The sequence below is a fragment of the Drosophila albomicans genome, chromosome X (assembly GCF_009650485.2).
Source record: "Drosophila albomicans strain 15112-1751.03 chromosome X, ASM965048v2, whole genome shotgun sequence".
Lineage (NCBI taxonomy): Eukaryota > Metazoa > Arthropoda > Insecta > Diptera > Drosophilidae > Drosophila > Drosophila albomicans.
The window spans coordinates 23,914,490-23,939,235 of NC_047627.2; the positions used below are offsets into that span (position 1 = coordinate 23,914,490).

The window sequence follows — 24,746 nt, forward strand, 5'->3', positions numbered from 1 at the left end:
ACAATCGAGCGCACCCGACTGTTTTCTTGTTACATGTTTCGTTTTTGTTGATGTCTAAGTTTATCTGCATAATTCGAGCTTTCACATGTATCTATGTCTATTTTGGGTTTTCATTTGCATTTGTTGTGTTCGCACCTGCAGTTTCTTTTCAATACATATGCATCTGCTTCTACTTCTGTGGACTCTATTTCCTATATTTTATTATTTTGATTACTTAAACCAATTGAAAATTCAATATTTATCACCAATGCAGAATATCGTTCATGCTTTTATTCTATTTGTTCTTCAAATATTTGCAGCGTTTTATTACTTTGATAATCTTTCAATTTCAGTATTTAATTATACTATTTACTATTTTATGCAATATTATATGCAATAATATTTTTTTAACTTCTGTATCTCTATCTTTTTTGCCACTTCAGTATTCAAGTATTCCGTATTTTAAGTATTTAGTATTTTCGACTTCAGTATTTAATTATACTATTTACTATTCCATGCTATACTACATACATATCTATACTTTTTATTTCCTTATCTATATTTCGTTTGTCACTTAAGTTTTTTCAGTATTCAGTATTTTTAATTTCGGTATTTAATTATGCTATTTACTATTCTAGGTATTCAGTATTTTTAATTTCAGTATTTAATTATACTATTTACTATTCTATGCTATACTACATACAATCACATCCTTTTACTTTGCATTTTTGTGTGCCTATTTAACATGTATTCAATCGATTTCTATCTCTAGCTTCGTTCCAAATATTTACTTAGTTTTCTTGTCATAATATTTGCAGCAATCTCTGCTGTGTATCAAACTTTATGTGTTTAGTTTTCCATTTTTCCATTTAGACTGTCTACGTCTATCTTTCAATCACTTGCTCTGCATTACTTTTTAGCTGCTTCTTAATGTATCTCATGGCTACATTAGTATCCATTCCGAGCGCAAACTTTGGCTGAACATCTGTTCAATGGGGAGAGCACAACTTATAGCTACCTCGAAGTACAATTGCAGGCGATAAAGCTGACGACAATTGCGGCAATACCATTCCACACCAGAGGCAGAGGCAGCAGCTGAAGAAGAGCTGGCAAAGTTGCCAGCCAACAGCAACTGAGATGGGATGCTTTCTTTTTCTTCTTGGCTGTGGCATCGTTGTAACTCACGCGCCAGCTCCCGTGGGAGATTGGCGCAGGTGGCGTGATAGGGCCAAGCACAGGGACCAGAGCACACCACGTAATCCTCGCCGGCGGTAAAATCAATCCAGCAGCGACGACAGAACATGTTGCTAATAATTTTTCGTGTCGACGACGACGACGACGACGACGACAAACACTTAAGAAAATTACAAAAATTTGCACAGCCAGCGAAAGGAGTAAAGCAGCAGCAGCCAGCAGCAAACAAAGTTGCGCAAGTGGCAGGTGGCAAGTAGCAAGCAGCGAAAGCGATGCTCAGGTGTTGACAGGCGAACGGGCAGCGCGGCACTGTGGCAGCATCGAGCATAAGAACAAACTTTATATACTACAAGACAGAGAGAGCGAAGGAGAAGTAAAGAAGCATCTCTTCTCTTCTCTTTTCTGTTGCTGTTGCCATTGCCTTGGGGGCATTCGCTTTAGAAATTGAAAGGCCAATCTAAGTGAATGCAAGGCAGTTGGTTAGTGTGCATAATGCACTGCACTACTTGTGGCTGGCATGCTTGCAACGTATCGTCGCAGCAGCTGCCAGTTGCCACTTAAGAGCACACAAGTTGGGAGGATATTTGTGGAAGATTGATTAAAAGATCGATGAACATATTAGATGATATGGAAAAACATTCATTATTGGACTTTAGGTGGACAACAAATAGCAGCAAATCAACAAAAATACAATTCTCAAAATATACCAAAATACTAAGCGAAGAATTATAAGAACAAGAATACTAATAGATAACATTAATATTCAAAATATACTAAAAATATACCGAATGCTACATTTGGACTATTGAAATTATTGCGAAGCATGAAATAGCAGCAAATCAACAAAAATAATGTTCTCAAAATATACCGAAAAATACTCAAATATACCAAAGTATAGTAATAGTAGCAAGCCAAAAAAAAAATGTATTCCTAAAATATACCGAATGCTCCATTTGGTTTGTTGGTATACTATCACATATTAATGCAACGTAATATAACGTCAGGAAAAATATTCGTTAAATATACCAAAATCACATACCAAAAATACTACAAATATACCAATAGTTACATATGGTATATTGATATGTGAAGCAATATAATAGCAGCAAACCAACAAAAATATTAATTTTAAAATATACCGAAGACTATGTGTGGTATATTGCGAAGCAACGAAACAACAAAAATATGCAACAGTAGATCTTAAACAAAGAATTATAAGAATAATAATAATAATAATAGAGAATATTGAATGAGAATTGTGAAAAAGAAACTAAACTAAACTAGCATTGATAAATAGAAGACATTGAATGTGAATTGTGAAAGACAATCCAACAACTAAAAGCAAGAAGATTAAAAGGTAAATAGTTCAATTCAATGAAAAAGTTAACAGACGAATAGAAATTTTAGAAAATTGAATTCATTATTACAATAAAATAAATAAATAAAAAAAGAATGCTGAAAGAACAAAATCATTGTAATGAGAATTTGTATTCGATATGACAATAAAATAAATAAGAAACCCAATGTTGAAAGAACGTACAAAGCCAACAATCTTCAAAAGAGATTACAAGTAAATTCCTTCACAACTAAAGCAAGCAATAAATAATAATTCAGCTCATCTAAAATTGCTTTTTTACGTACTGTAATCTGAATGAGATAAATCAAACTATGCCGCGTTTCAACAGCGAATAAATCAAGAGAAGCAGTTATCTAACAGAATGTAAAGAGTATTTTGTTCGAGTTATTAAGATGAGAGGTGGAGAGAGAATTGCGCAAGCGACGTCGATGAGTCAGAGGCACACACTTAAAAGGCTACTCATTGGCCTGGTCCGAAGAATGGCAGTGATTGCCAAGTTGCAAGTTGTTGGCGTCTCTTTAGTTTGCCTTTGATGTGCAGCCATAAAAAATGCATAACCCAAAGGTGGAAGTGGAGAGTGAAGAGGAGAGAGAGGAGGCGGGCAGCCTTGGTTGGCACGTGTCCATGTCCATTGGCATCACCTGGATGCCTGCCCCCAACGTTGTGGCCTCTGTGCTTGCTGCTGTCTGCTCGAGTAAATATCATAAATTTTAAAGGCGGCGTTAATGCGGCTCGTTTCACTAGCAAGTTGCAAGTTGCAAGCCAGCCTTGGTGGCAGCAAACACTGGCGCATAACCGCAGGCACTTTGGCAACGCGCCCGGTTCGTGCAACTGCCACAAACACGAGCACGAGCACAAACACAAACACACAGAGACAGTTGCAACTCAGCAGCATTTGCCACATGTTGCCACATCGCATTGCCGCCACTTTGACACAGATTGTTGGCCAGGTTTGCCAGGAAATAAAGTTGCCTGATTCTCGCATTTTCTGCTTGGCTTTTTTCCTTTCTTTCTCTTTTCGCACGTTGACAACATTTTGTGCTCCTTCTCTTTACGACGCATTTCACAGATCTAATTACTCGTAATTGAGTAGGGATTGACAGCTGCTGCTGATGCTGCTGTCTAGGCTTCGCTTACTACTGTTTTCATTAACCCAATCTTGACTCGTTAGTCTTAATCAATGGCAAACCCAACTCAGCTATAAAAAGAACAACATGAAGTAGCTAGAAAGCGGAAAAGTTCAATTCCTAAAGTAAATGTATAATAAATTAGTGAGATTTTTAAAGCATGAAGTTCGTTATCAATGCGCTTTTTAAACACAATGAAAATTACAAAATAAAGTGCAAAGATTAAAACACTCTGGTCAATGCGCTTTTGCCTATAAAATTAACAATAAAGTTAAAGAGTTTTTGCAGCGCTTTAATGAGCTTTGAGCTGATTAAAGCTCTTTAAAACTCAATGATATACAAATCACAGTGGAAATTGGTACAACGAGTAAAATCCTTTCACTAATAATCTTAAAAGCTCTATTTTGTTTAACAGCTTTCACAGCGCTTTTCTAAGCTTTAGCTTAAATAGCGTAAATCGATTCGCTTTTTATACGTCACATAATTGAAAAATAGTAAGTAGAAAAGAGTAAAACGCTTTAGCAATGCACTTTCGCGTATAAACTTAAAACCTAAATTTAGTTAAACAGCCTACATGGAGCTTTAATGGAGCTTTGTAAGCATCAATTTGAGCTAAATGTACTTCAATTTAATATTAAGTGACCTTAAAACTGACTCATCCATAGCTACAATCAAGCGTAAATTCATTTAATGAGTTTAAACGCATTTTTAAGCGAGTTTTAATGAGCTTGGGCTAATCAACTAGGCGGCAATTTCAGCAGAGTTTCCCTTATCAGGCAGTTGCCGCTTTAATGGGATTGTCAGCAATGTTTTGCCTGAAGAAATGCCAGCACTCTATTTCGCTGTTGTATCAAATAACCCCTTGACTAGTTAAATAACCCCTTAACCCTGGCGAGCTATCCTCGACCTCGCCCCCGCCCCCTTGACGCTTGACCTCGCTGTGTAGAGTAACTAGCATTGTTGTGGCTCCCATTGTTGTCGCTCGTTGTCGTCCTGCTGTTGCGATTGTTGTTGTTGTTGTTGTTTCTGTCAAAGTCGCGCGCACTAATTGCAATTAGCAGCAATCTCGAACACACCTCCGAAAAGCCCTTTGCGATGTTGATGTTGATGTTGATGTCGCACACCCCGTTGACCTTTTTAGTTAGGCATTTGACTGAATGATTGATTGATTGATTGCTTGATCGATCGACTGTTTAGCTGATTGATTAACTACCGAACGTGCTCCGTCGCACAAGGCAGACGCTTTCAATTACCAATAAAGTGCCGACGCGTTTCACACACACTTCCGCGCTCCAAGCTGTTGTAACAACACTTTCGCTGGATAGGAAAGGGAGATGGGGAGCGGGGCACTGGGCGTGGGGCGTGGGGCGAGGGGAAGGTGCTACTTGCGTGGCCTTTAACGCTCAATTGATTTGTTTGCGCTGCGGTGCGATTACAGGTAAATTTCCGCCCTGCCAGCGTCAATTGCTTTATGAAATGTTTACTCGACTTATCCAGTCGGAAGAGCACCACCAGTGAACACTCCCCCCTTCCCCTTTTCACCACCCACCGCAGTACTCCCTCGCTTACTGCTGCTGGTTGCAACTTTTTAATGGCTCGCATGTGCATTGTGTGCGAGCCCGAAAGCAAGCAGCACTTTTCTGTCCAATGTATTCACATCTCCACATGCCCTGGAACTCAGTGAGAGCAGCGGGTATATTGGCTTATCAGGAGAAGCTTAGACATTATTAAGTTCATCACTATACATTTTAAACTGTAATGTTTAAGGAACTAACTTCTTTGCTTGTAGGGATTCTTCTCTTATCATTTTCTTCCCTTTTTCTCCCGTTCCCTATCAATCTCTATAGGATATATACTCTTAGAATTCATTAGGTTCGTGAGTCCACATTTTAAACTATGATGTTACAGAACTAACTTCTTTGCTTGTAGGGATTCTTCTCTTATCATTTTCTTCCCTTTTTCTGCCGTTCCCTATCATTCACTACAGGGTATCTACTCGTCTTATGCCAAGCTTAGGCCGCACTTTATGTTTGTTTTTGTTTATATTTTGTAATTTTTGTTGTTGTGCCTCAAGTGCAGGCCATTAAAAATGGCCGTCAATGAGACATTTGGGAGCACAAACTTTCAAGTAGGCTGCGCCGATGGGGAGCGAACGAAACAGAACGGAAAAGGGAAAGGGCGGGGAGTGGAACGGATGATGCAAAGCAAAAGTCAACGTTGCCATTTGAAGTGCAGACAAGAGAGAGAGAGACGAAATGAAACGTTTTTGTTGAAGGGTGTCATCGTTTGGCATTTCGCTGACTGAAAATTCCTGATGCGGGCTTTCGTCCTCTCATTCTCTCTCTCTGTTTGGGTCGTCAGGTGGTCCTCCGCTTGGGTGGCTGCACCCTGTGGGGTTGCGCCATAAATTTTAATTAAATATTTTTTGGCATTGTGTTGTTGTTGTTGATTCATTTTTTTAAAGCATTCACTGCAGACGACGCAGGCAGTGAAATGTGGCGTATATCCTGACAGAGTCAGAGATCAAGAGCAGATCCTCCCCATAACACTTGAAATTCTGTGTGCACCACCTGACTCAACCGGAGAGTCTATAAATTTCAATGTCGCAACCACCCGAAAGCGTTATGTGAAGCGACTCCTTCGGGGGTTGCTGCAGACGCATCTCATAGACACATTCGAGAGCGAGTGACAACCCTGTCCCTGTCCCTCTCCTTGTCCCTGTCTCTGTTCCCGCCATATAAATCGTTGGCCGTGTCGTGTTCAGGCAAATGAAAATTGCAAAAATAAAAAGCCGAGCCCGAGTGTGGGAGCGTGAAGGGGGCGTGGCTCTGAGGTGGGTCACAAAACCGTAAAATAAATAAATTCATTTGTGGCCGCTGGCCAAGGACGATTTCAGTTTTAAATACTCGCAATCGTAAATGCTACACATGTTGCCAAATGCTGACTCTGCCTGACTTCCTCGCTCCTTCCCCTTCCCCCTCTCTCTTTCACTCTGTGTGCTGTGTGGCACTTCCTGTTTGGACTACACGACACTCAACGTTATTCAGAGGCAGCTAGCTCTGCTCTGTACAACCCGTTGCTGCCACTACAGTTGAGCGCACATTCGAAATTGTTCTGCTTGTGGGAGCAGAAGTTGTGGCAGCAGGCAGAAGGCAGGAGGCAGGAGGCTGAGGGGAGGTCGAGAACGTGAGTGCAGTTGTAGTTTTGTGAACTTTGCAGAAATGCAGTGACCGGAAAGTTGTAATATCCAATCGCCACTTTATTTGCGGCCTTTCGTTCCCCAGTTGCCGTCACTGATTGGAGCACAGCGAACAGCAGACTGCGGACGGTGGGCGGTGAGCGGTGGGCGGTAAAGCTGGGGAGGTCTTTTGTGTGTAGTCACTTAAATGGGCATTACGTGGCAAACCAAAAACCGAGCCGAGTTCCAAATGTATTGCCAGCTGCCAATGGGCAATAATTGCACAGAACGAGAGAGAGTGGCGGAAAACCGACCCAAAAAACAAGAGCAGATGAACCATAGAAAAGGGGAAAGGGACAGAAGAGGAGTAGGAGGAATCACATAACAGTAAATCGCCATTTGCCATGTTAGTTGTGGCTATTCACATGAATATGATTCACTTGTGTGTTGCTCGCTTATGCATATCGAACGCGCTTCCTAAACCGATTTTATATGTTCACTCCCCCAAAATTTAAGCCTCAATTGTGCAACATAACCTCACTTTATAGTGACGGCATTTTGGCACGTCAATTAACTAAAACTTGAGCAGCATTTCACAGTCATTGTTAATTAAGCAGCTTTTGGCAGTTGAATGCAGTTAAATGATAATCAAATAATACTTTTGACTTTCATAATTGACTGTGAAACATAACCTCAATTTGGCAATCAGTAAATTTAAGACAAAACTTTTCAATTTAACTGTCTTCATATTTAATTTGATTGGAAGTCAAAGTGGCTAGAGCTTAATTTCATTAGTTTTAAGCCTAACCTCACTTTTGTGGGTACCTGAAACTATAACCGCACTTTTGGTTAGAGAGAGAAGGAGAGAGAAAGGGAAACAGGTATTCTCTGTCTTTCTATCTGTTTACGTTTTCTGTTGCAAATTTCCTACATTAGACAGTTGTAAGCCAGACCTAATTCATAACTAACCTCACTTTTTGCTCACACATAACCTCACTTTTTACATTGCATTTTGCTGTTTAGCTCATTTCGAGCAGCTCATGTGGCTAGCTTAACCCAATTGTGGCTCAACGGAACCTAATCTAAACTACACCACGCAACTAAAATATATGTATATATATATGAAGCCACAAGCCACACACAGCAAGCAGCCAAAACTATGCTACACTCCCCTCCACCTACTCCTCCTCCTCCCCCTTAACTCAACTTGTTGGCCACACAGTTTTTCGTACGTCAGTTCGAAGCATATGGGTCCAATTACGCAGCACATCCGGCTTTTCCTTAGCCTTTGCTCCCCACTCCCCACTCTTCGTTCCCCACTTCCCCTCTTAAGACAACCCTCAACCCCCCTCTGTGTGTGTGTGTGTGTCACTCGTTTGTGACCCGTCTTCCGCCTCATCATCGCACGAAGCAAACGCGGCGCATCAACAAACACTTCACGCCTGACATTTGACAAGACGTTCGCTTGCGGGGGGGAAAGGACAACAATGCTAAAGCAGGGGGGAAAGTGTAGAGGAGGGGGAAATGACGCCTACAAAAATCCAAATGCGAAAAAATGGCAATAATATTTTTATGGGCATTAATAATACAGCAGCAGAAGCAGAAGCAGAAGCAAAAGGAGAAGCCGAACCAGCTGAGCTTCCGACGGGGAAAGCGACTTTTCTTTCCAGCTATTTTTCACGCCATTTTCATGCGGGGAGAGTTTTCAATGGGGCAGCGCGAAAGGGGAAAGGGAAGCACAGGCTAACCACACGCATTTAATGTTGGCAAAGTCGATTAAGCGTCGTCCGTCGTTCCGTCTGTCCATGGCGGTTTTCTTGGCTCGCAGACAAAACGCGCAAAGCAGCTGCTAACTAAAGAGTGAGGGAGGAGTAAATGCTCGAAATGGGGAGGTACGAGTCGAAAAACTACGACTACGACCGCAACTTAATGTTGTCCATGACTCAGCCAGATTCACAAGAAGCAAAGGAACGGAGAGGACGACCCTTATTTCTATCCCCCTCGCTTATGCTTATCCTTGTCGACGTTCTCATTATTAGTTGTGAGTGCAAAACAATTTAAGAAATTGCTTGCCAAGAAATTGAGCGGTTTCTCAATGCAACATATTTCCGGCCAACGAAGAAGATCCCAAAATGATGTAAACTATTTTGGGAAGAAATTAAAGAGCTACCGGGAGATAATTAAAAGGCAAAAGTCAAGGATATGCCTAGTCTTTAATCGGGGAAAAATATAAAGCACAACAACTATAAAAATCTATGCCTAGTCTTTAATTCGGAAAGAACAAACGGAAAAGGATAAAAACACAAACTGGACAACATCTGAACCTTTGTGAAAACAAACACGAACAGGAATTTATGGGATTACAAAGGGGGAAACCAAGGACTAGATGAATAGCCAAGGCAAAACAAAACGTGAATAGAAACAAGAGAACAAAAAGTTTGCAGAAGAATGAATATATGTAAATAATATTTATTTATTTACTAAACATATTTCATTACTTCAAATTTAAGGAAATTTCAACGAAGGATTTACTTATTTACAAATTTAGGCAAATTCCCAAAGAAATTGAAATTGCAAAGCTGACTAGACTTTTGGTCAGATTTCGATTGAAACTGCTGTAAGAATCCATTAACTAAAGGCAAAGACAGAGAGAGAGAGAGAGAGAGGGAGAGAGAAGGAGGAAGCAAGCATCATTTGCAGTCTGGAAATCAACCAACGAAAATATTTGCGGAATTTCATTTATGAATTTTCACTCGAGGGGTTAAAACGAGAGCTTGCCTTTGAGGCCAGACACATTTCGGGCGAAGTGAAGAAGTGAAAAGGGGGAAAGGAAAAACCAAACACATAATGCTAAACAAATAAAAAATGTGAGAGGCCCGAGGATAGAAAGCGGCAGCGAAGCATTACATTAAGGCAAATAATCGCGTCGCATGTTGTCGATGTCGATGTCGATGTTGATGGCAATGCTAATAGGGGAAGGGGAAAGGGAAGCGGAGGAAAGCTGACTGACTGACAGGTGGTTTGTGGCAAATGATTTTGATGCCTATTCAAACTGACGAGCAACGACAGAATCGCTGTGATAAACCCCAAAGAGATAGAGAGAGAGAGAGCTGAGCGTTGAGACAGACCCCCAAATCGAAAACCCAACGAGTCGACACTTGAGCAGCCCCAAAGCTCTCAGCTTCCCCAAAAACATCATCGAGTCACAGTCACCCTTAGAAAATGTAAATGTTTTCTTTTCGCCGTGTGTGTGTGCAACGCATATACAGCTCATTAAATACAAATCAGCTTAGCAACAACTTGAGCAACAGCATCAAACGAACAAAAACCATCTTCATCATCGCTCTCAAATGCTGACAAATTTACAGTCAACACGAATAGCGAATAGTCGAAGTAAAATCCAAATAACTTTCTTACAGATGACAGCTCAATATAATGTTTATATTTATAATATTGGGTTGATAGTAAATCATTCAATATAATTGAAATATAAACAGCATAGAAAGCTACAATTAAGTTTGTTTGCTTCCAATTTTCCATAAAACTAAAACAATGCGGTATTATTCTTAAAATTTATATACGGAACAAAATGCTGAATGCTATTTGGTATATTTATATATTACTACTACAAAATACTGGCATATAGTGAAGACAACATTTAGTATATTGATTCGTTCAAAATATACCAAAAAAAAGGAATGCGGTACTATTCTTAAAACATAACAGATTTATATATTAAACAAAATACTGAATGCTATTTAGTATATTTATATACTACTTCATTCAAAATATATGATAGAGTACCAATAAATAGTAAATCGATGTTTAATTGACCCCAAAAAATATACTGAAATGTACTGAAGGCAATATTTGGTATTATTACATACCATTAAATTAAAAAATGGTATATAATGGAGTACCAATAAATAGAAATTTAAAGTTTAATTAAAAATTATTTGGTATTTTTATATGCCGCCGCATTCAAAATATACCATAGAGTACTAATAATCAGTAACTTTAAGTTGTATTGAAAAAATACTGAGCGCTATATTTGGTATATTTACATACTACTATCGATAAATTGTAGCTCAATTGAACCCAACGAATTATTGCTAGCTACTTTTCGAATTACACATATTATTCAATCATTATGGCAGCAAAGCCAATCCCTTCTTTGCTTAATAAGCTCTTTCTCTCTCTCTCTCTCTCTCTCTCTCAATAGTCATCAATTGTCAGGCATGAGTTGCCCATAAAAAAGCAAACTTAGTCAGCACACCCACAGCCACAACAGTCGTAACTATGAATCACTTCTAATAGCATCAATAAATGTGAACACAATCATTTGACAATGTGTTTTATTTCCACTCATTCAAATTTAAGTGTTTTGTATGTCAGTTTTCTACGCTCTTTCTTATAGATTTCCCCTTTAAATTTGGTTTTAAACTATGCGCAATTCCCTTGAAATTTGCGTTGGCTTATCAAACACTTTTAAGTGTAATTTAAGGTCTCTAAATTATAAGCTGTCGAGCACTAATCAAAGCTGTCTTGAGTGCATGTTGTGCTCCCAAAGGAATAGAGTCATAATCTGGCCAACTGATGCTGCAATTAAACGGACACGCCTCCTGCAACGCCCCCCATAACACACATGAGACCGAAACTCACACAGAAAAAGAAGAGAAATAAATGGAGATGGAAAAACATCAACGAAAATTTCACTTAAGCCTCAGGTAAGCAAAGACATGGACGCTTATCAGACAGCTCGACAGACAGACGACGAAATGATGGGTGTGGTGGAGGGGGGCGGGGAGAAGCACTGCAGAGGGGAGGCTGGGGAGGGACGGACAACTCAATTTGTGGGCGGCAAAGTCAATTTAAAAAGCAAATATCTTGCCTCTTGATGCGAATGTGAGTGTCGCCCTCTCCCTTTCTCTTTCCTCTTCTCACCCCCTCTCTCTCTCTCTTCTGTTATCTCGGGCTTAAGTGCACACACACACACACAGCCATAAAAAGCAACAACAACGAGCATGAAGCGTATCATCAGCATCCATTGCGTTTGGTCGTCAACGTCCAGACACTAATTAGTAATCCTTGACACGAGCTTCATTGTCATTAAATATGCTACATGTGGCATCACCCCTCCCCCCTCTGCTGTCACCCGCTCTCCCTCTCACCCTTACTTGGCTGTGTTTGTTGCTGTAATTATTTGTCTACAGGTATTAAGCTTGGCATTACTTTAGCCGCATATCAAATTATGACATTCCCCACTCAGCTTCCCACTCTCTCTTCCTCTCTATCTATTTCTCTCTTTCTCTCTCTCTCTCTTTTATGGCTGTGGCATGCATGAGTCATAACATAAGCCATCGAAGTCTACAACTACAATCACAACTTCAACTGAGGCTTATGTATCACCATCATCATCATCAGTGTCCAGCTATTTGAGTGTATGTGTATGTGTGTGTGTGCGGCTGATCAATAAACTTGCTTGCAACATCCAGCTGTGGCACTGTGGCAATTTCCATAATCTGCCAATTCGTAATTCGGCTCTGAGGATGAAAATTTGATGCGATTTGTTTGCCGCCAAGTCGATATCTAACTTCCAAGTCATGTCGTCTCCCTTCCTCTCTCTTTCTCTTTCTCTCTCACTCTCTCTCTCTCTCTCTATCTATCTTGCATTCTTTGCTTTTGTTTGCCATCTCTTTTGTACTCTCACGTGGCGTCGCGTCGCGCACCAAACACATAAATCAGATTTACAGATTTATTTTTTTACTCTCTGCTTTTCTTCTTTTTTTGCGTTGCATACTTTTGGGCTGCATGCGAAACCGCAGCGAGCTGCGAATCAGTGTTGGGTAACGCGCAAGCACAGTGTGTCGAAATTCAACATCAGGAATCAGCTCTACTCTGAATAGTATTCATTGTTTAAGTATTAATATGTGACAAAAGCAAACAAAATGAGCAATGTTTAAACCAACTAATCAACAGAATGTCAGCCAAAGCATTTAAAACGCTACTGCAATGGGCGTTTTGCCTATTATCTGATCCCAACCAACCAGGAATCATAAAAAACTATAGTTATCACGACTCTAGTTTCTGCGTGCAAACATAACAATTGCGATAGAAAAATAATTATATATATTTTTTTTATAATCTCTGAGATCTAGGTGTTTATACAGATGGACAGACGGACGGACATATGATACATGGCTATATCGTCTCCTCTGTGACGCTGTGAACACAGTAAGTAATTATTTAGAACTTTTATTACAGAATCTATATTATTTGGAAAACCTAGGCATCATAATTTGACCTTCATCTGCAAAGTTATGAATCGATTCAAATAGTTTTTACATAAATAATTTACTGCACACCACAAAAATGAAAATTCTATTGAACGTTGAACACAATGAAGAATTATTTGGAAAACTTGCTCTCACAACTATATATAATATGATGTTTATTATTCGAAAACCTAAGCATCATCTATTTATTTTTAAATGCAAACTTAAGAATTGAAAAAAGTTAATATAAATTCTATTTAACTTTCAAACAGCAATTATTTATTATTTTAAATAAATAGAAATTCTATTCGACGTTCAAAATCAATAACTATTATTTATAGTCTGTATGCAACTGAACTCTTCAAATTTTATAGCAAATTAGCAAATATTTTCTACGTCAATCAAATATGCTTTAGCCCAGTGTGCGCCTGCTTGGATCTACTGGGATTTTTACTGTGTGTGTGTGTGTGTGTGTGTGTGTGTGTGTGTGTAAGAGTGTGTGTTTGAGTGTGTGTGAGTGTTTGTCTGTCTGCGCCTTAGACAGGTTGTGCTCTTATTATTTTGCACGCCTTTGGCTTTTGCGTTTGCTATTTGAAATGCTGTCAACGTTGTTGCTGCTTCCCCCTCCTCTACCCCTCCCTCCTCTTCACACCCTCTCCTCTACCCAACCGCCAAGTGCTTGAGTTCTGCTTGAATGAGAATATCGATGCCGGTGGCAAACGTTGCAACGGAAATGTAACCGCAAAATTCAAAACCGGCAGACGCAATTTGTTGCGCACATGTGACGACATTGCGACGCATTTGTCTGTCTGTCTGTCTGTCTGTCTGTGTGTGTCCCAGACGATGACGCATAGCAAAGCGTATAAGTGTGCGTGTGTGTGAGTGTGTGTGTGCCGTGGGGACTGTCAACTGATGCACCCAACAAATTGTGAAACACAACACGGAGCAAAGCAAAAAGCGGAATGAGTTCTTTCTACTACAAACTACATTTTTAGACATGTCACATATGGGTGCGACAGAGATGGGAAAGAGTGGGAGAGAGTGAGAGTGAGAAATTAACATAATTCACAAATTTAACACGCTGGCGCCGACCAGCGGTCAATTTAGTGGGGAGCTGCCAGCAGCGCCATCTGTTGTCCAAATGGCCTTATTAGTGCGAAACATTTTTAGGCTGCGTACGTGCCAAATCAGCGAAAATGTAACTGTAACCCCGCTCTGCCCCCTCCCCCATCCCCCTTTCACCACCATTGCTGTTCATGCTCTGTGTTTAGGGACAAATGCTGCAAAACCGCAGAGCAGGAAAAAGAGACAGAGAGAGAGAGAGAAAGAGAGACGGGACAACAGCAAAGCGCACTTTACATAACTAATCAAGTTCTTTGGCACTTTTCGGTTGTAATTGTCGCGTGTTTGCGGCATTTGCCAACACTGGCTGCATTCCAGCATAAATAAGCAATTTGCACAAACTGTTGCCAAACACTTTCCTGGCCTTTACATTAATGACCTTTGGATGCAACATGCAAGCAAGCAAAGCTCATAAACCAAATCAAAAAACTTGCAACAACACATGTTACTCTGCTTCAATAACGAAGTAACGAACGAATATTAAAGTTCATAAATCAACTGGGAGACAAGAGAAAATAACTTATAAAATATTACCCACCCTAGGTTTAAATATGTTAATAAGTAAATATATCTTGTACTTTCTGTTTTTCTCTCTCTATAAAAATAGTTGTTATAAGATATTATTTGTTCTGAAGTATAGAAGAGAACTAGAAAAAGGAATCTTAATAGATAAATGAATGCGATTTGAAGAACTGCTAAACTAAGCTCAAATATTAATAACATTACTTCATATCTGCAGACTAAGTTAACGGATTTATTCTGCTACGTTGTAAACGAACTTTTAAGTAGTTAAATGAACACATAAATTTGAAGTAATCAGTAATAATTTCCATTAGTTATAGTATAAAATAATCTGCTAAAAGCTTCAGCTTCAATAGTACGATAAAAAGAGAATATACCAAATTTGTATACCGAAAAAAAAACTTAATTACACCGAAATGTAAGTTTGGTATTATGCCAAAGCTTGAGTTTCAATAGATTACACCAAATTTATATACTGAAATATACCAAAATTTATGTTTGGTATTATACTAAAAGCTTGGTCTTCAATAGCATGATCAAAAAATTGAGAGTATACCGAATTAATATACCGAAAAATACTGGAATATACCGAGATGTATATTTTGCGGCTAAAGAATATATCCCAAATTGATATACAAAAAAATACTGAAATAAAGCTTGTACTTCTATAGTAAGATAAAATATACCAAATTGGTATACCAAACCGTATTTAAATATATTGAAATGTATATTTGGTACCTGTTTTTGGCTGTAGTAATACATTACGAGTACAATAAGCAATAATTAGATTTCTACTACCAAGACTTTTTCTTTCCATATTCAAAGATAGATATTTAAAAGTACCATAGAAAAGTGAATATACACCAAACTAATATAACACAAAAATACTGAAATATACAGAATATACAAGAGATGTAATTACCTATTGCATTTTAATTAGCCTGAAGATCGTAGTCGATCTGGATCATCTCATTGCAATAAGGTTTATATCCGTTATTTTAATAAAATAACTATTCAAATACTTTGCAAATTTGCGTGGTTTTCATATTCCCACTGAAAATACAATTCTACTTTAGCAGTGGAAAACATATTTGAAATATTTACAATAAACTAGCAATTTGTTTTGCAATTGAAAACAAAGTTGACTTCATCGATTCACCTTGAACAATTCGAAGCCCAAAAGAGTTGTAAGCAATTGTTGTCAGCGATTTCTGGAACATGAGTCAATTGAGCAGCCCGAACCTTTGGGGAAATCAAAGTTACGCAATAAACAGAAGCCCAGTTATGAGACATGAGAGAGAGAGAGAGAGAGAGAAGAAGGCGTCTCGCACGTTTGGTTTGCGACGATTTCAAGGGCAGCAAACCACTTGAGCAGATTCTTGTAGATTGTAGATTGTTGTTGTTGTTGTACTTGTTGTTGTTGCTGTTACTGTTTCGGCAGCGTAAACATGTTGTTTACTACTTTGGCACTTGACACATGACAACGAGACGGAACAAAAAAAAAGAGAAGCCAACAACATCTACAAAAATAAAAACAAAAACAAAGGCAACCCGATTGTGTTTTATTCGTAGACAATATACAAGTTTTCTTCCAGTCCCGTCATGTGTAGACACAAGATGCGAAAAGACTTACTCACTTCGTTTTGCCGTATATGCGGAACTGATTATCTACAAGACTCGTCGAGTATAAATTCTTGCCAAAGGGAAATTTAAATTTCCCTCGGCTGCGCTGGCGGAATTTGTACTCGACGTTTCTTGTAGAAAATATGCGGTGCAGCTCTTGCCGAAAATCTGTGCTTAGATTCTAGTGCGTAGTTCGGAATATGCAAAATAAAAATACGCTCAAAAATATATGCAGTAAATAAAATGTTTATTATACTTGAAATTAAATTTATTAAAACTAATACAATGAGTACTTAAATTTATATATAATATTATCTAAACAGTTTTACTTATAACTAAATAATATAATAGCTAAAAGAAAAAATTAATTTATTTCGCCGTTTTCAATATTCTTCGCCCTGAACAATGCCTTGTAGTTTCTATTTTTATCATCCAACGTAGCTCTTTCGTGGTCCTCAAAACTGTAAATATAAATACAAATACAAATATATTTTTTAATTTAAATCAGATTAGAATAGTAGTTTAATAATATTAACAACTTACCTCTGATTGTTTTATAAAAGACGCGTAGGAAAAAATCAACTTTCTCGTACAGCACTCACAAAACAAATGACAAATGATACACAAAATTGCACATGTTCGAGAAAAGTAGGCGTTAGGGAAATTACGCGTTGCGCTAAGAGGGCGCGTACACCAGACTCAATGCAAGAAGCATTCTACAAGACGATTCATCTAACGATCTGCATAAAATTCTTGCACATGTTCGAGAAAAGTAGGCGTTAGGGAAATTACGCGTTGCGCTAAGAGGGCGCGTACACCAGACTCAATGCAAGAAGCATTCTACAAGACGATTCATCTAACGATCTGCATAAAATTCTTGCAGTCTCGGTCTTGGCATGACACGAAACACAATTGGGAAAACATACTCACAACCTTCTTCCCCGGAGATGTTGCACAAACCACACACACAACACATGAGAGAGCGAAAGAGACAGAGAGAGAGGGAAGGCAACTCGAACTTCATTTTTACTGCTGACTTGCGAACGACAACGACAAGCACCGACAACAACAAAAAACTTTTTTCATTTTGGCGTGAAAATTTGTAAACATCAGCGAATAAACGAAACTTGCATGTTCAACTTCTTCCTCTTCTTGCCACAGAGGGCGGTACAAGGGGGCGTTTTGTCAGTGTACTCCCCCCAAAAAAAAGGGTGAATATTTAATAGAACAACAACAGGAAAATGTAACTTCACCTGTCCGAAAACGAAAAATACCCGAAACACATTTTGACTTCACGCTCTCATTTTTCTCCTCACGTTGCTTTCATTTGCCAAATGACAACCCAATTGTGTTTCGTGTCATGCCAAGACGGAGACTGCAAGAATTTTATGCAGATCGTTAGATGAATCGTCTTGTAGAATGCTTCTTGCATTGAGTCTGGTGTACGCGCCCTCTTAGCGCAACGCGTAATTTCCCTAACGCCTACTTTTCTCGAACATGTGCAATTTTGTGTATCATTTGTCATTTGTTTTGTGAGTGCTGTACGAGAAAGTTGATTTTTTCCTACGCGTCTTTTATAAAACAATCAGAGGTAAGTTGTTAATATTATTAAACTACTATTCTAATCTGATTTAAATTAAAAAATATATTTGTATTTGTATTTATATTTACAGTTTTGAGGACCACGAAAGAGCTACGTTGGATGATAAAAATAGAAACTACAAGGCATTGTTCAGGGCGAAGAATATTGAAAACGGCGAAATAAATTAATTTTTTCTTTTAGCTATTATATTATTTAGTTATAAGTAAAACTGTTTAGATAATATTATATATAAATTTAAGTACTCATTGTATTAGTTTTAATAAATTTAATTTCAAGTATAATAAACATTTTATTTACTGCATATATTTTTGAGCGTATTTTTATTTTGCATATTCCGAACTACGCACTAGAATCTAAGCACAGATTTTCGGCAAGAGCTGCACCGCATATTTTCTACAAGAAACGTCGAGTACAAATTCCGCCAGCGCAGCCGAGGGAAATTTAAATTTCCCTTTGGCAAGAATTTATACTCGACGAGTCTTGTAGATAATCAGTTCCGCATATACGGCAAAACGAAGTGAGTAAGTCTTTTCGCATCTTGTGTCTACACATGACGGGACTGGAAGAAAACTTGTATATTGTCTACGAATAAAACACAATCGGGAAATTGTGCTGCTGGCCAGCTGACAGACTAGAGGGGGGAAGGGGGTGTACAACATATGAGGGGTGTGTTTCGCTTTAACACTTGTTGTTACACGTGTTGTAGCCAACTCCAACTTCACATATGAAGAAAGTTCAATGCTTCGACTTCGACTTCGACCTTTCAACGCAATTTACATGCAGATTTCACATGGGAGACATCATCCAATACGGATCGCTTGCTACACAAGTAATATTCAGGTAGAAAGGGAGGGAGAAAAAAAAAGGGGGAGGAACTTTTGCTTGACATTTGAGCGATCTAATTGAAAAAACTTTTATTTATTTTGTTGACTTACAACAGAGCAAGGGAATAATTCAAAGTATAAGCTTAAAAACTCCCTTCTATTATTCGGATCGTATTTCGAAAATTACACAAGTAGAGAAAATACTAAAGAATGCAAATATATTGAATAATATACCAAATATATTATTACAACCGAATAAATTTAGGTTTTGAAGAAATACAATAAATTTCTATTAATTATTCATCATATTTCCAAAAACCTTCATTAGTGAAATGGCTTAATGAAAAACACAAAACTTTATTTATGTTGTTGGTTTACAACAGTAATAAACGAATAGGGAAAAATGACAAGTGAAAGCTTATTAAATTTATAAACTTATTTTGTGTATCAAGCAAGTGGAGAAATAATTGCAAAGTTTGAATAAATAACATTACAAATAATTTAATAATATGGAATAAACTTGATATAGAACTACTATATTAACAAGTAAGAAAGCTCGACTGTGAGATACTCGCTAACCATTTTCAATCAAAGCAAGATATTGCGGCATATACCGCAAAATAATACTGTGGGCAAAAAGTAGTAAGACTTTGTTCATAATTTTAAAATTCTTTATTTTTTCGGCCAAATCTATTTCGTCCCCCTCAAATTAATCTCCCCCGGCCACAAAACACTTTCGCAAACGTTTTTTCCAATCCTCGAAATAGTTTTTGAAGTAGATTTCCGGAATAGCCTTCAATGCGCGTAGCGATTCTCGTTTAATGTCTTCAATTGAATCAAAACGATTTTCCCGGAGCGATCGTTTGAGTTTTCTGAACAGCCAGAAGTCACACGGAGCTAAATCAGGCGAATACGGTGGTTGTGGAACGATATTGGTTGAATTTTTGGCAAAAAAATTACTAAGAATCAATGCAGTATGGGACGGTGCATTATCGTGATGCAAAAACCAACAGTTGTTAATCCATAATTTTGGTCTTTTTAGACGAATTGCCTCACGCAAACGACGCATAACGTTCAAATAATAGTCATTATTAACAGTTTGGCCGGATGGAAGGAATTCATAGAGCGCAACACCACGAAAATCGAAAAAAACTGTCATCATGACCTTGATTTTTGAACGACTTTGACAAGCTCTTTCTTTTCCCTCCTTGAAGTCTTTGTACCACTTATAAACATTTTTTTGTGACATGGTAGAGTCACCGAAGGCCTTTTGCAACATTTTGAAACATTTCGGCACCCGAAATTTGATTCCGCACACAAAATTTAATGGAACTTCTTTATTGAAAAATTTCACTCATTGTAAAAATCGCCAAATGCACTTTTTGTACTTCAGAAAAACAGGCATATATTAAACACTAATGATTATTTTGATATGATATTTGGCATAGAAGTTACTGACAGTCTTGCCAACCTAGAAACAAAATATTTCGACGAATGGATTTCTACACGAAATATAAATTAAAAAGTCTTACTACTTTTTGCCCACAGTAGTATGTAAAAATATACTAACTAATGTACCATTTTGAGTAAAAGCAAAACAATGTGGCAAACCAATTTAAATTACACCAAACTAAAAATATACTAAGTGCTATATTTGGTATATTATGTATTATAAAGTAACATATAGAGTTTGGTATATTTTTAGTATTTTTGTTCATGTTTATACATTCTTCATTAATTCAAACAATAAAGATGCAGTAGGAAATATAGCATCAGAAATTCACGTAATGAATGCAATTTAAATAGAGTGGTAAAAAAGTATATAAACTTTTTGCCAAATTATATTTAAGCCGTTTGCGCAAAGAAGCTTGAAATGCCGCAAAGAATTTAGTTGCAGTTGGCAAGAGCAAGCACACCCGGCGTATGCGTAACGCGTGCAGTGCAAATGCCACAAAAGGCGGCTTAAAAGCCCTGCAAACTTTGCGGACTTTTAAATACTTTTGTAAAAAGGCTTGAAAAGCAAGCCACAACTCTTCAACACTAAGTAGAGAGTGAGCTGCTTTAGCTCTAAACGGCATTTCACTCTCACACTTCTAATCAATCTATTGACTACCGCAAAAAAGAAAAACCTGCTTCGCTTAAATAAAAAATGCAGAATGTAAAGTAAACATTTTAAAATTCCGTAAACGTTTTACGCCAAAGAATTCTCACTTGCTTGCTATTCTGTCTTTCTCTTCCTCTTCCTCTTTCTCTTCCATTCCCATTCCCCCATTCAATTTTTGTTTCGTTTCGTTTCGTTTCGCATTCTCAGGCCACAGAATTTCCCACACCAATTGGATGTTGGCCCGGCCCTGTTTCGGTTCGGTTTCGTGTTGGCCTTTTGCGTTTTGGCTTTTGTCACCGTCGTGTGCCTATTTATAGTGTAGTGTATACTACATATACTATATATGAGACTGTATTATATACGTTACAATTATATATAAGAAGAGGCGTGTGCCACCAAGTTGAGCTTGTCAATTTTAATTTGTACAAGTGGGAAAACTGCAGACGAGTGTACTCGACTGTGAAATACCCGCTATACTTTTTCGATAAAACATATTTTAAAAATATACCGAAAGTATACCACAAAATACTAAAATATACCGGAAATGTATCGAAATATACGAAAAATATACCAAAAATTTACCAAAATATATCAAATGTGCAATTACATATATATTTCAAAATATGCCTAAAATGTGCATATTTATATATATTTATATACCGAAAAATATGTCAAACGTTAAAATATACCAAAATATGTATTTATTTAAGTATATCGTTTTTATCCAACAGTTAGCACCATAGAGGACAAAATATACTAGACCGGACTGAAGTGAGAGTTTATCCACAAAAATACTATTATATAAAAATATAAATATATTAAGGACTGCATTTGGTATATCGAGTTTATACTACAATCAATAGCATAGAGAACAAAATATACCAACCCGGACTGAAAAAGATGTTAAACCACAAAAATACTAAAATATACCGAACACAATATTTCGTATATCGTTAGTATACTGCAGGATACCACGAAGGATAAAATATATCAGAACGGACTGAAGCGCTTTACCACAAGAATAATAAAATATACCAAAGGTTATACCATCAAAATCATAGAGAACAAACTATACCATACCGAACTTATGTTTGCGTTTAACCAGAAAGATACAAAAATATACAGAATGCCATATTTGTTATACCGATATTATGCTGCGATTGAGACCATAGAGAACAAAATATACTAGATTCAACTGAAGTAGTCAAAAATACTAGAATATACCGAAGCCCATATTTGGTATATCGATATTATACTACAGTCAATACCATAGAGAACAAAATATACTAGATCAAACTGAAGTAGTCAAAAATACTAGAATATACCGAAGCCCATATTTGGTATATCGATATTATACTACAGTCAATACCATAAGACTAAATATAATAGATCGGAATGCAGTATTTCTAAATAAATTTCAATCTATGAGTTCGGAGATGCCTCCTTCCGCCTCTTACATACATACATTTCCTGCAGACACAAAATGATAATACCCTTCTACCCTCTGAGTAGCGGGTATAAACATGGCTTTGAGAGCCGTCAGTTGTCAGTTGTCGGTCGTCAGTTAGCAAATCCTTGCCTAATGAATGTAATGAATGAGTGAGCTCTGAGTGCTTTGCATATTGAATCCGTTATTCAATCTTCAGTGTATTAAGTGCATTTATCAACACTGGAGTCTGGAGTCTGAGATTTGCAACAGCTGCAGTGGACAAAGTTGTACAACATTTCTGGCGGCTTTGCGCCCAAGGCGCTTAGAACTTATGGCACACAGGACAAACGGACAAGAGGACAACGGAAGAACGGGACAGGAGCACACAAGGGATACAGGAGGACATCAGGACAACAGGACGAAAGGACGACAGCCATTAATCATTAGCGCAAAAATGCGACTGCGAAGCAACCACCAGATGACGACGACAACGATAAGAGCAAGAAAATAAGTATGTGAGAGGAGTGATGAAGAGAGGAGCCAAGGGGGGAGACAACCAGTGTTGGGCAGCGGGCGCTAAGCGGCTTCTGAGTTGTTGCCTTTTTTTTTGTTGTGTTGTTGTGTTGTTTGTTGCCTTCTTCTCGAGGCATTTCACACACAGCATGACGATGACAATGCCATTGTGAGGCCTAAATGTTTTTTATCTCATTTCGCAGACGTCTGCCGGAAAAGTGGAAGCTTTCCCTGCCCCCTGCCCCTCCCACACTCACGGCATTTCCCAACCCCTCAGCAGCAACCAGTAAACAGTAAAAAGGTACTGAAAAATTGTGGAAAATCACTTCACAACACAGACTTCAGACTCAGACTCGTGCCACGCCCCCATTGCTAACGCCCACTCGCACACGCACGCACACACACGGAGCGCCTCCCATCCGCTTGCTTGCTATTTTACTTTCTTTCTGTTTGGTATTTCTTTTTTTTGCTTTTTTTGACTCTATCATAATTTATTATTCATGCATTTGTATATAGCATGTATATTTTGCCTAGCATTGTGATTATTTAAATACCCTGTAATCAAATAAAGTGCAAAAGTATTGTCTGATTTTAAAATTGAGCTAATTTACGATTTAAGTAAATTAGATTACTTATTTTGCATTTTCAGTCATAAGATTTAAGTAAAAAATTTAATTTTATAACTTGGGAATCATTTTCAATTATTTTCAGTTTGCATTTTCAGTCAGAAAATTTTAGTAAATTAAATTATATAAATTAGTTTGCTTATTCAGTCATAAGATTTTAGTAAATTCAATGAAATAAATTAAGTTTCAGTCATCAAATTTTAATAAATTAAATTATACGAATTCGGACTTATATTGAATTACATTTAGTTAGTTTTTAGTTTGCATTTTCTTTGAATAAAATTAATTGTTATTTTAAAGTGATTTGCTTCTACAGGGTATTTGCAAGTCGGGTTTGCTTGTCAATTGCTTGACAGCTCCCTTTTTGCTGTTGTTGTGTGTTTCTGTGCACGCGTGTCGTGTGTTATTTTTCATTGTTGAAAGGACGCTTTTTGGAAAGTGTCGCTTACTTATGTAATTTGACAGTGCTGGCAAAAAGTAAAGTGACTCCCGACTGCTGTCGACTTCTGCTGCTGCCCCTTGACAATCGTTGCAACATTAAATAAGCTTCAAATTGATGGGCAGTCATTTGTTAATATTACGTCTGCCCTTTGATTACATCTTACTTTCTCACATCTCAGCTCTATTATTGGCTCGAAGTCAAAGTTCGAGTTGAAGTTGGATGGATGGGGACGGGGGAGGGGGGAGAGAACGGACTTTAGATGTAAGTCACTTGATATACGTAGTTATTACGTTGCTCACAACTCGCAACGCGGGTTGTGAAAAGTTTCGCCGGCTTTTCATTTGCATTTTTCATTTGGCCTTTCATTAACTTTTTCCTCGATACTCTCGCCCTCTCTCTCTCTCTCTCTCTCTCTCTCTATGCGGGCAGCCAAAACACTCTCGCCTCTCATTAGAAGCGCTTCATTAAAAGGGCTTAAAAACTTGCGAATAATACGTATTTCTCATGCTAAATGCAATTTCAGCAGCCACAAAAATATCCACCCCACCTCAATTTTTAATTAAAGTTGGCAAAATAAAAATAACGAGGCAAAAAAAAGGCAAGTAAAAAGAAATTGCTTTGTTACGAGAAAAAATACATTTAAATTAGAATTATTATAAAAATAGTATTTAGTATATACTATAACATAAAAATGGTATTTAGTTTAGTAAACGAGCAAAGCGCATTAGGTTTAATCTCTTTTGGACGCAGCAGCAAAAAGAAAATGCTGATTGCAGGCATTTTTCAGGCTTAAACTAGACTGAATGAAGAAGCTCAATAAACTGCCAA

General features: G+C 37.8%; 1 protein-coding gene across 3 annotated transcripts in view; it reads right to left on the minus strand.

The window, feature by feature from the left end:
• Positions 1–24,746, minus strand: part of LOC117578256 (pneumococcal serine-rich repeat protein) — an 85,209-nt gene that overhangs the window by 24,049 nt on the left and 36,414 nt on the right. Inside the window, exon 1 of one of the 3 annotated variants that reach the window (XM_034263676.2) lies at positions 998–1,297. The exons of the other annotated variants lie outside the window; for them this stretch is intronic. Within the exon in view, the coding sequence (XP_034119567.2) occupies positions 998–1,282 (285 nt within the window). The 5' untranslated portion in view covers positions 1,283–1,297. Of the gene's footprint in view, positions 1–997; positions 1,298–24,746 lie in introns of those variants that run through there. 3 annotated transcript variants of the gene reach the window in all.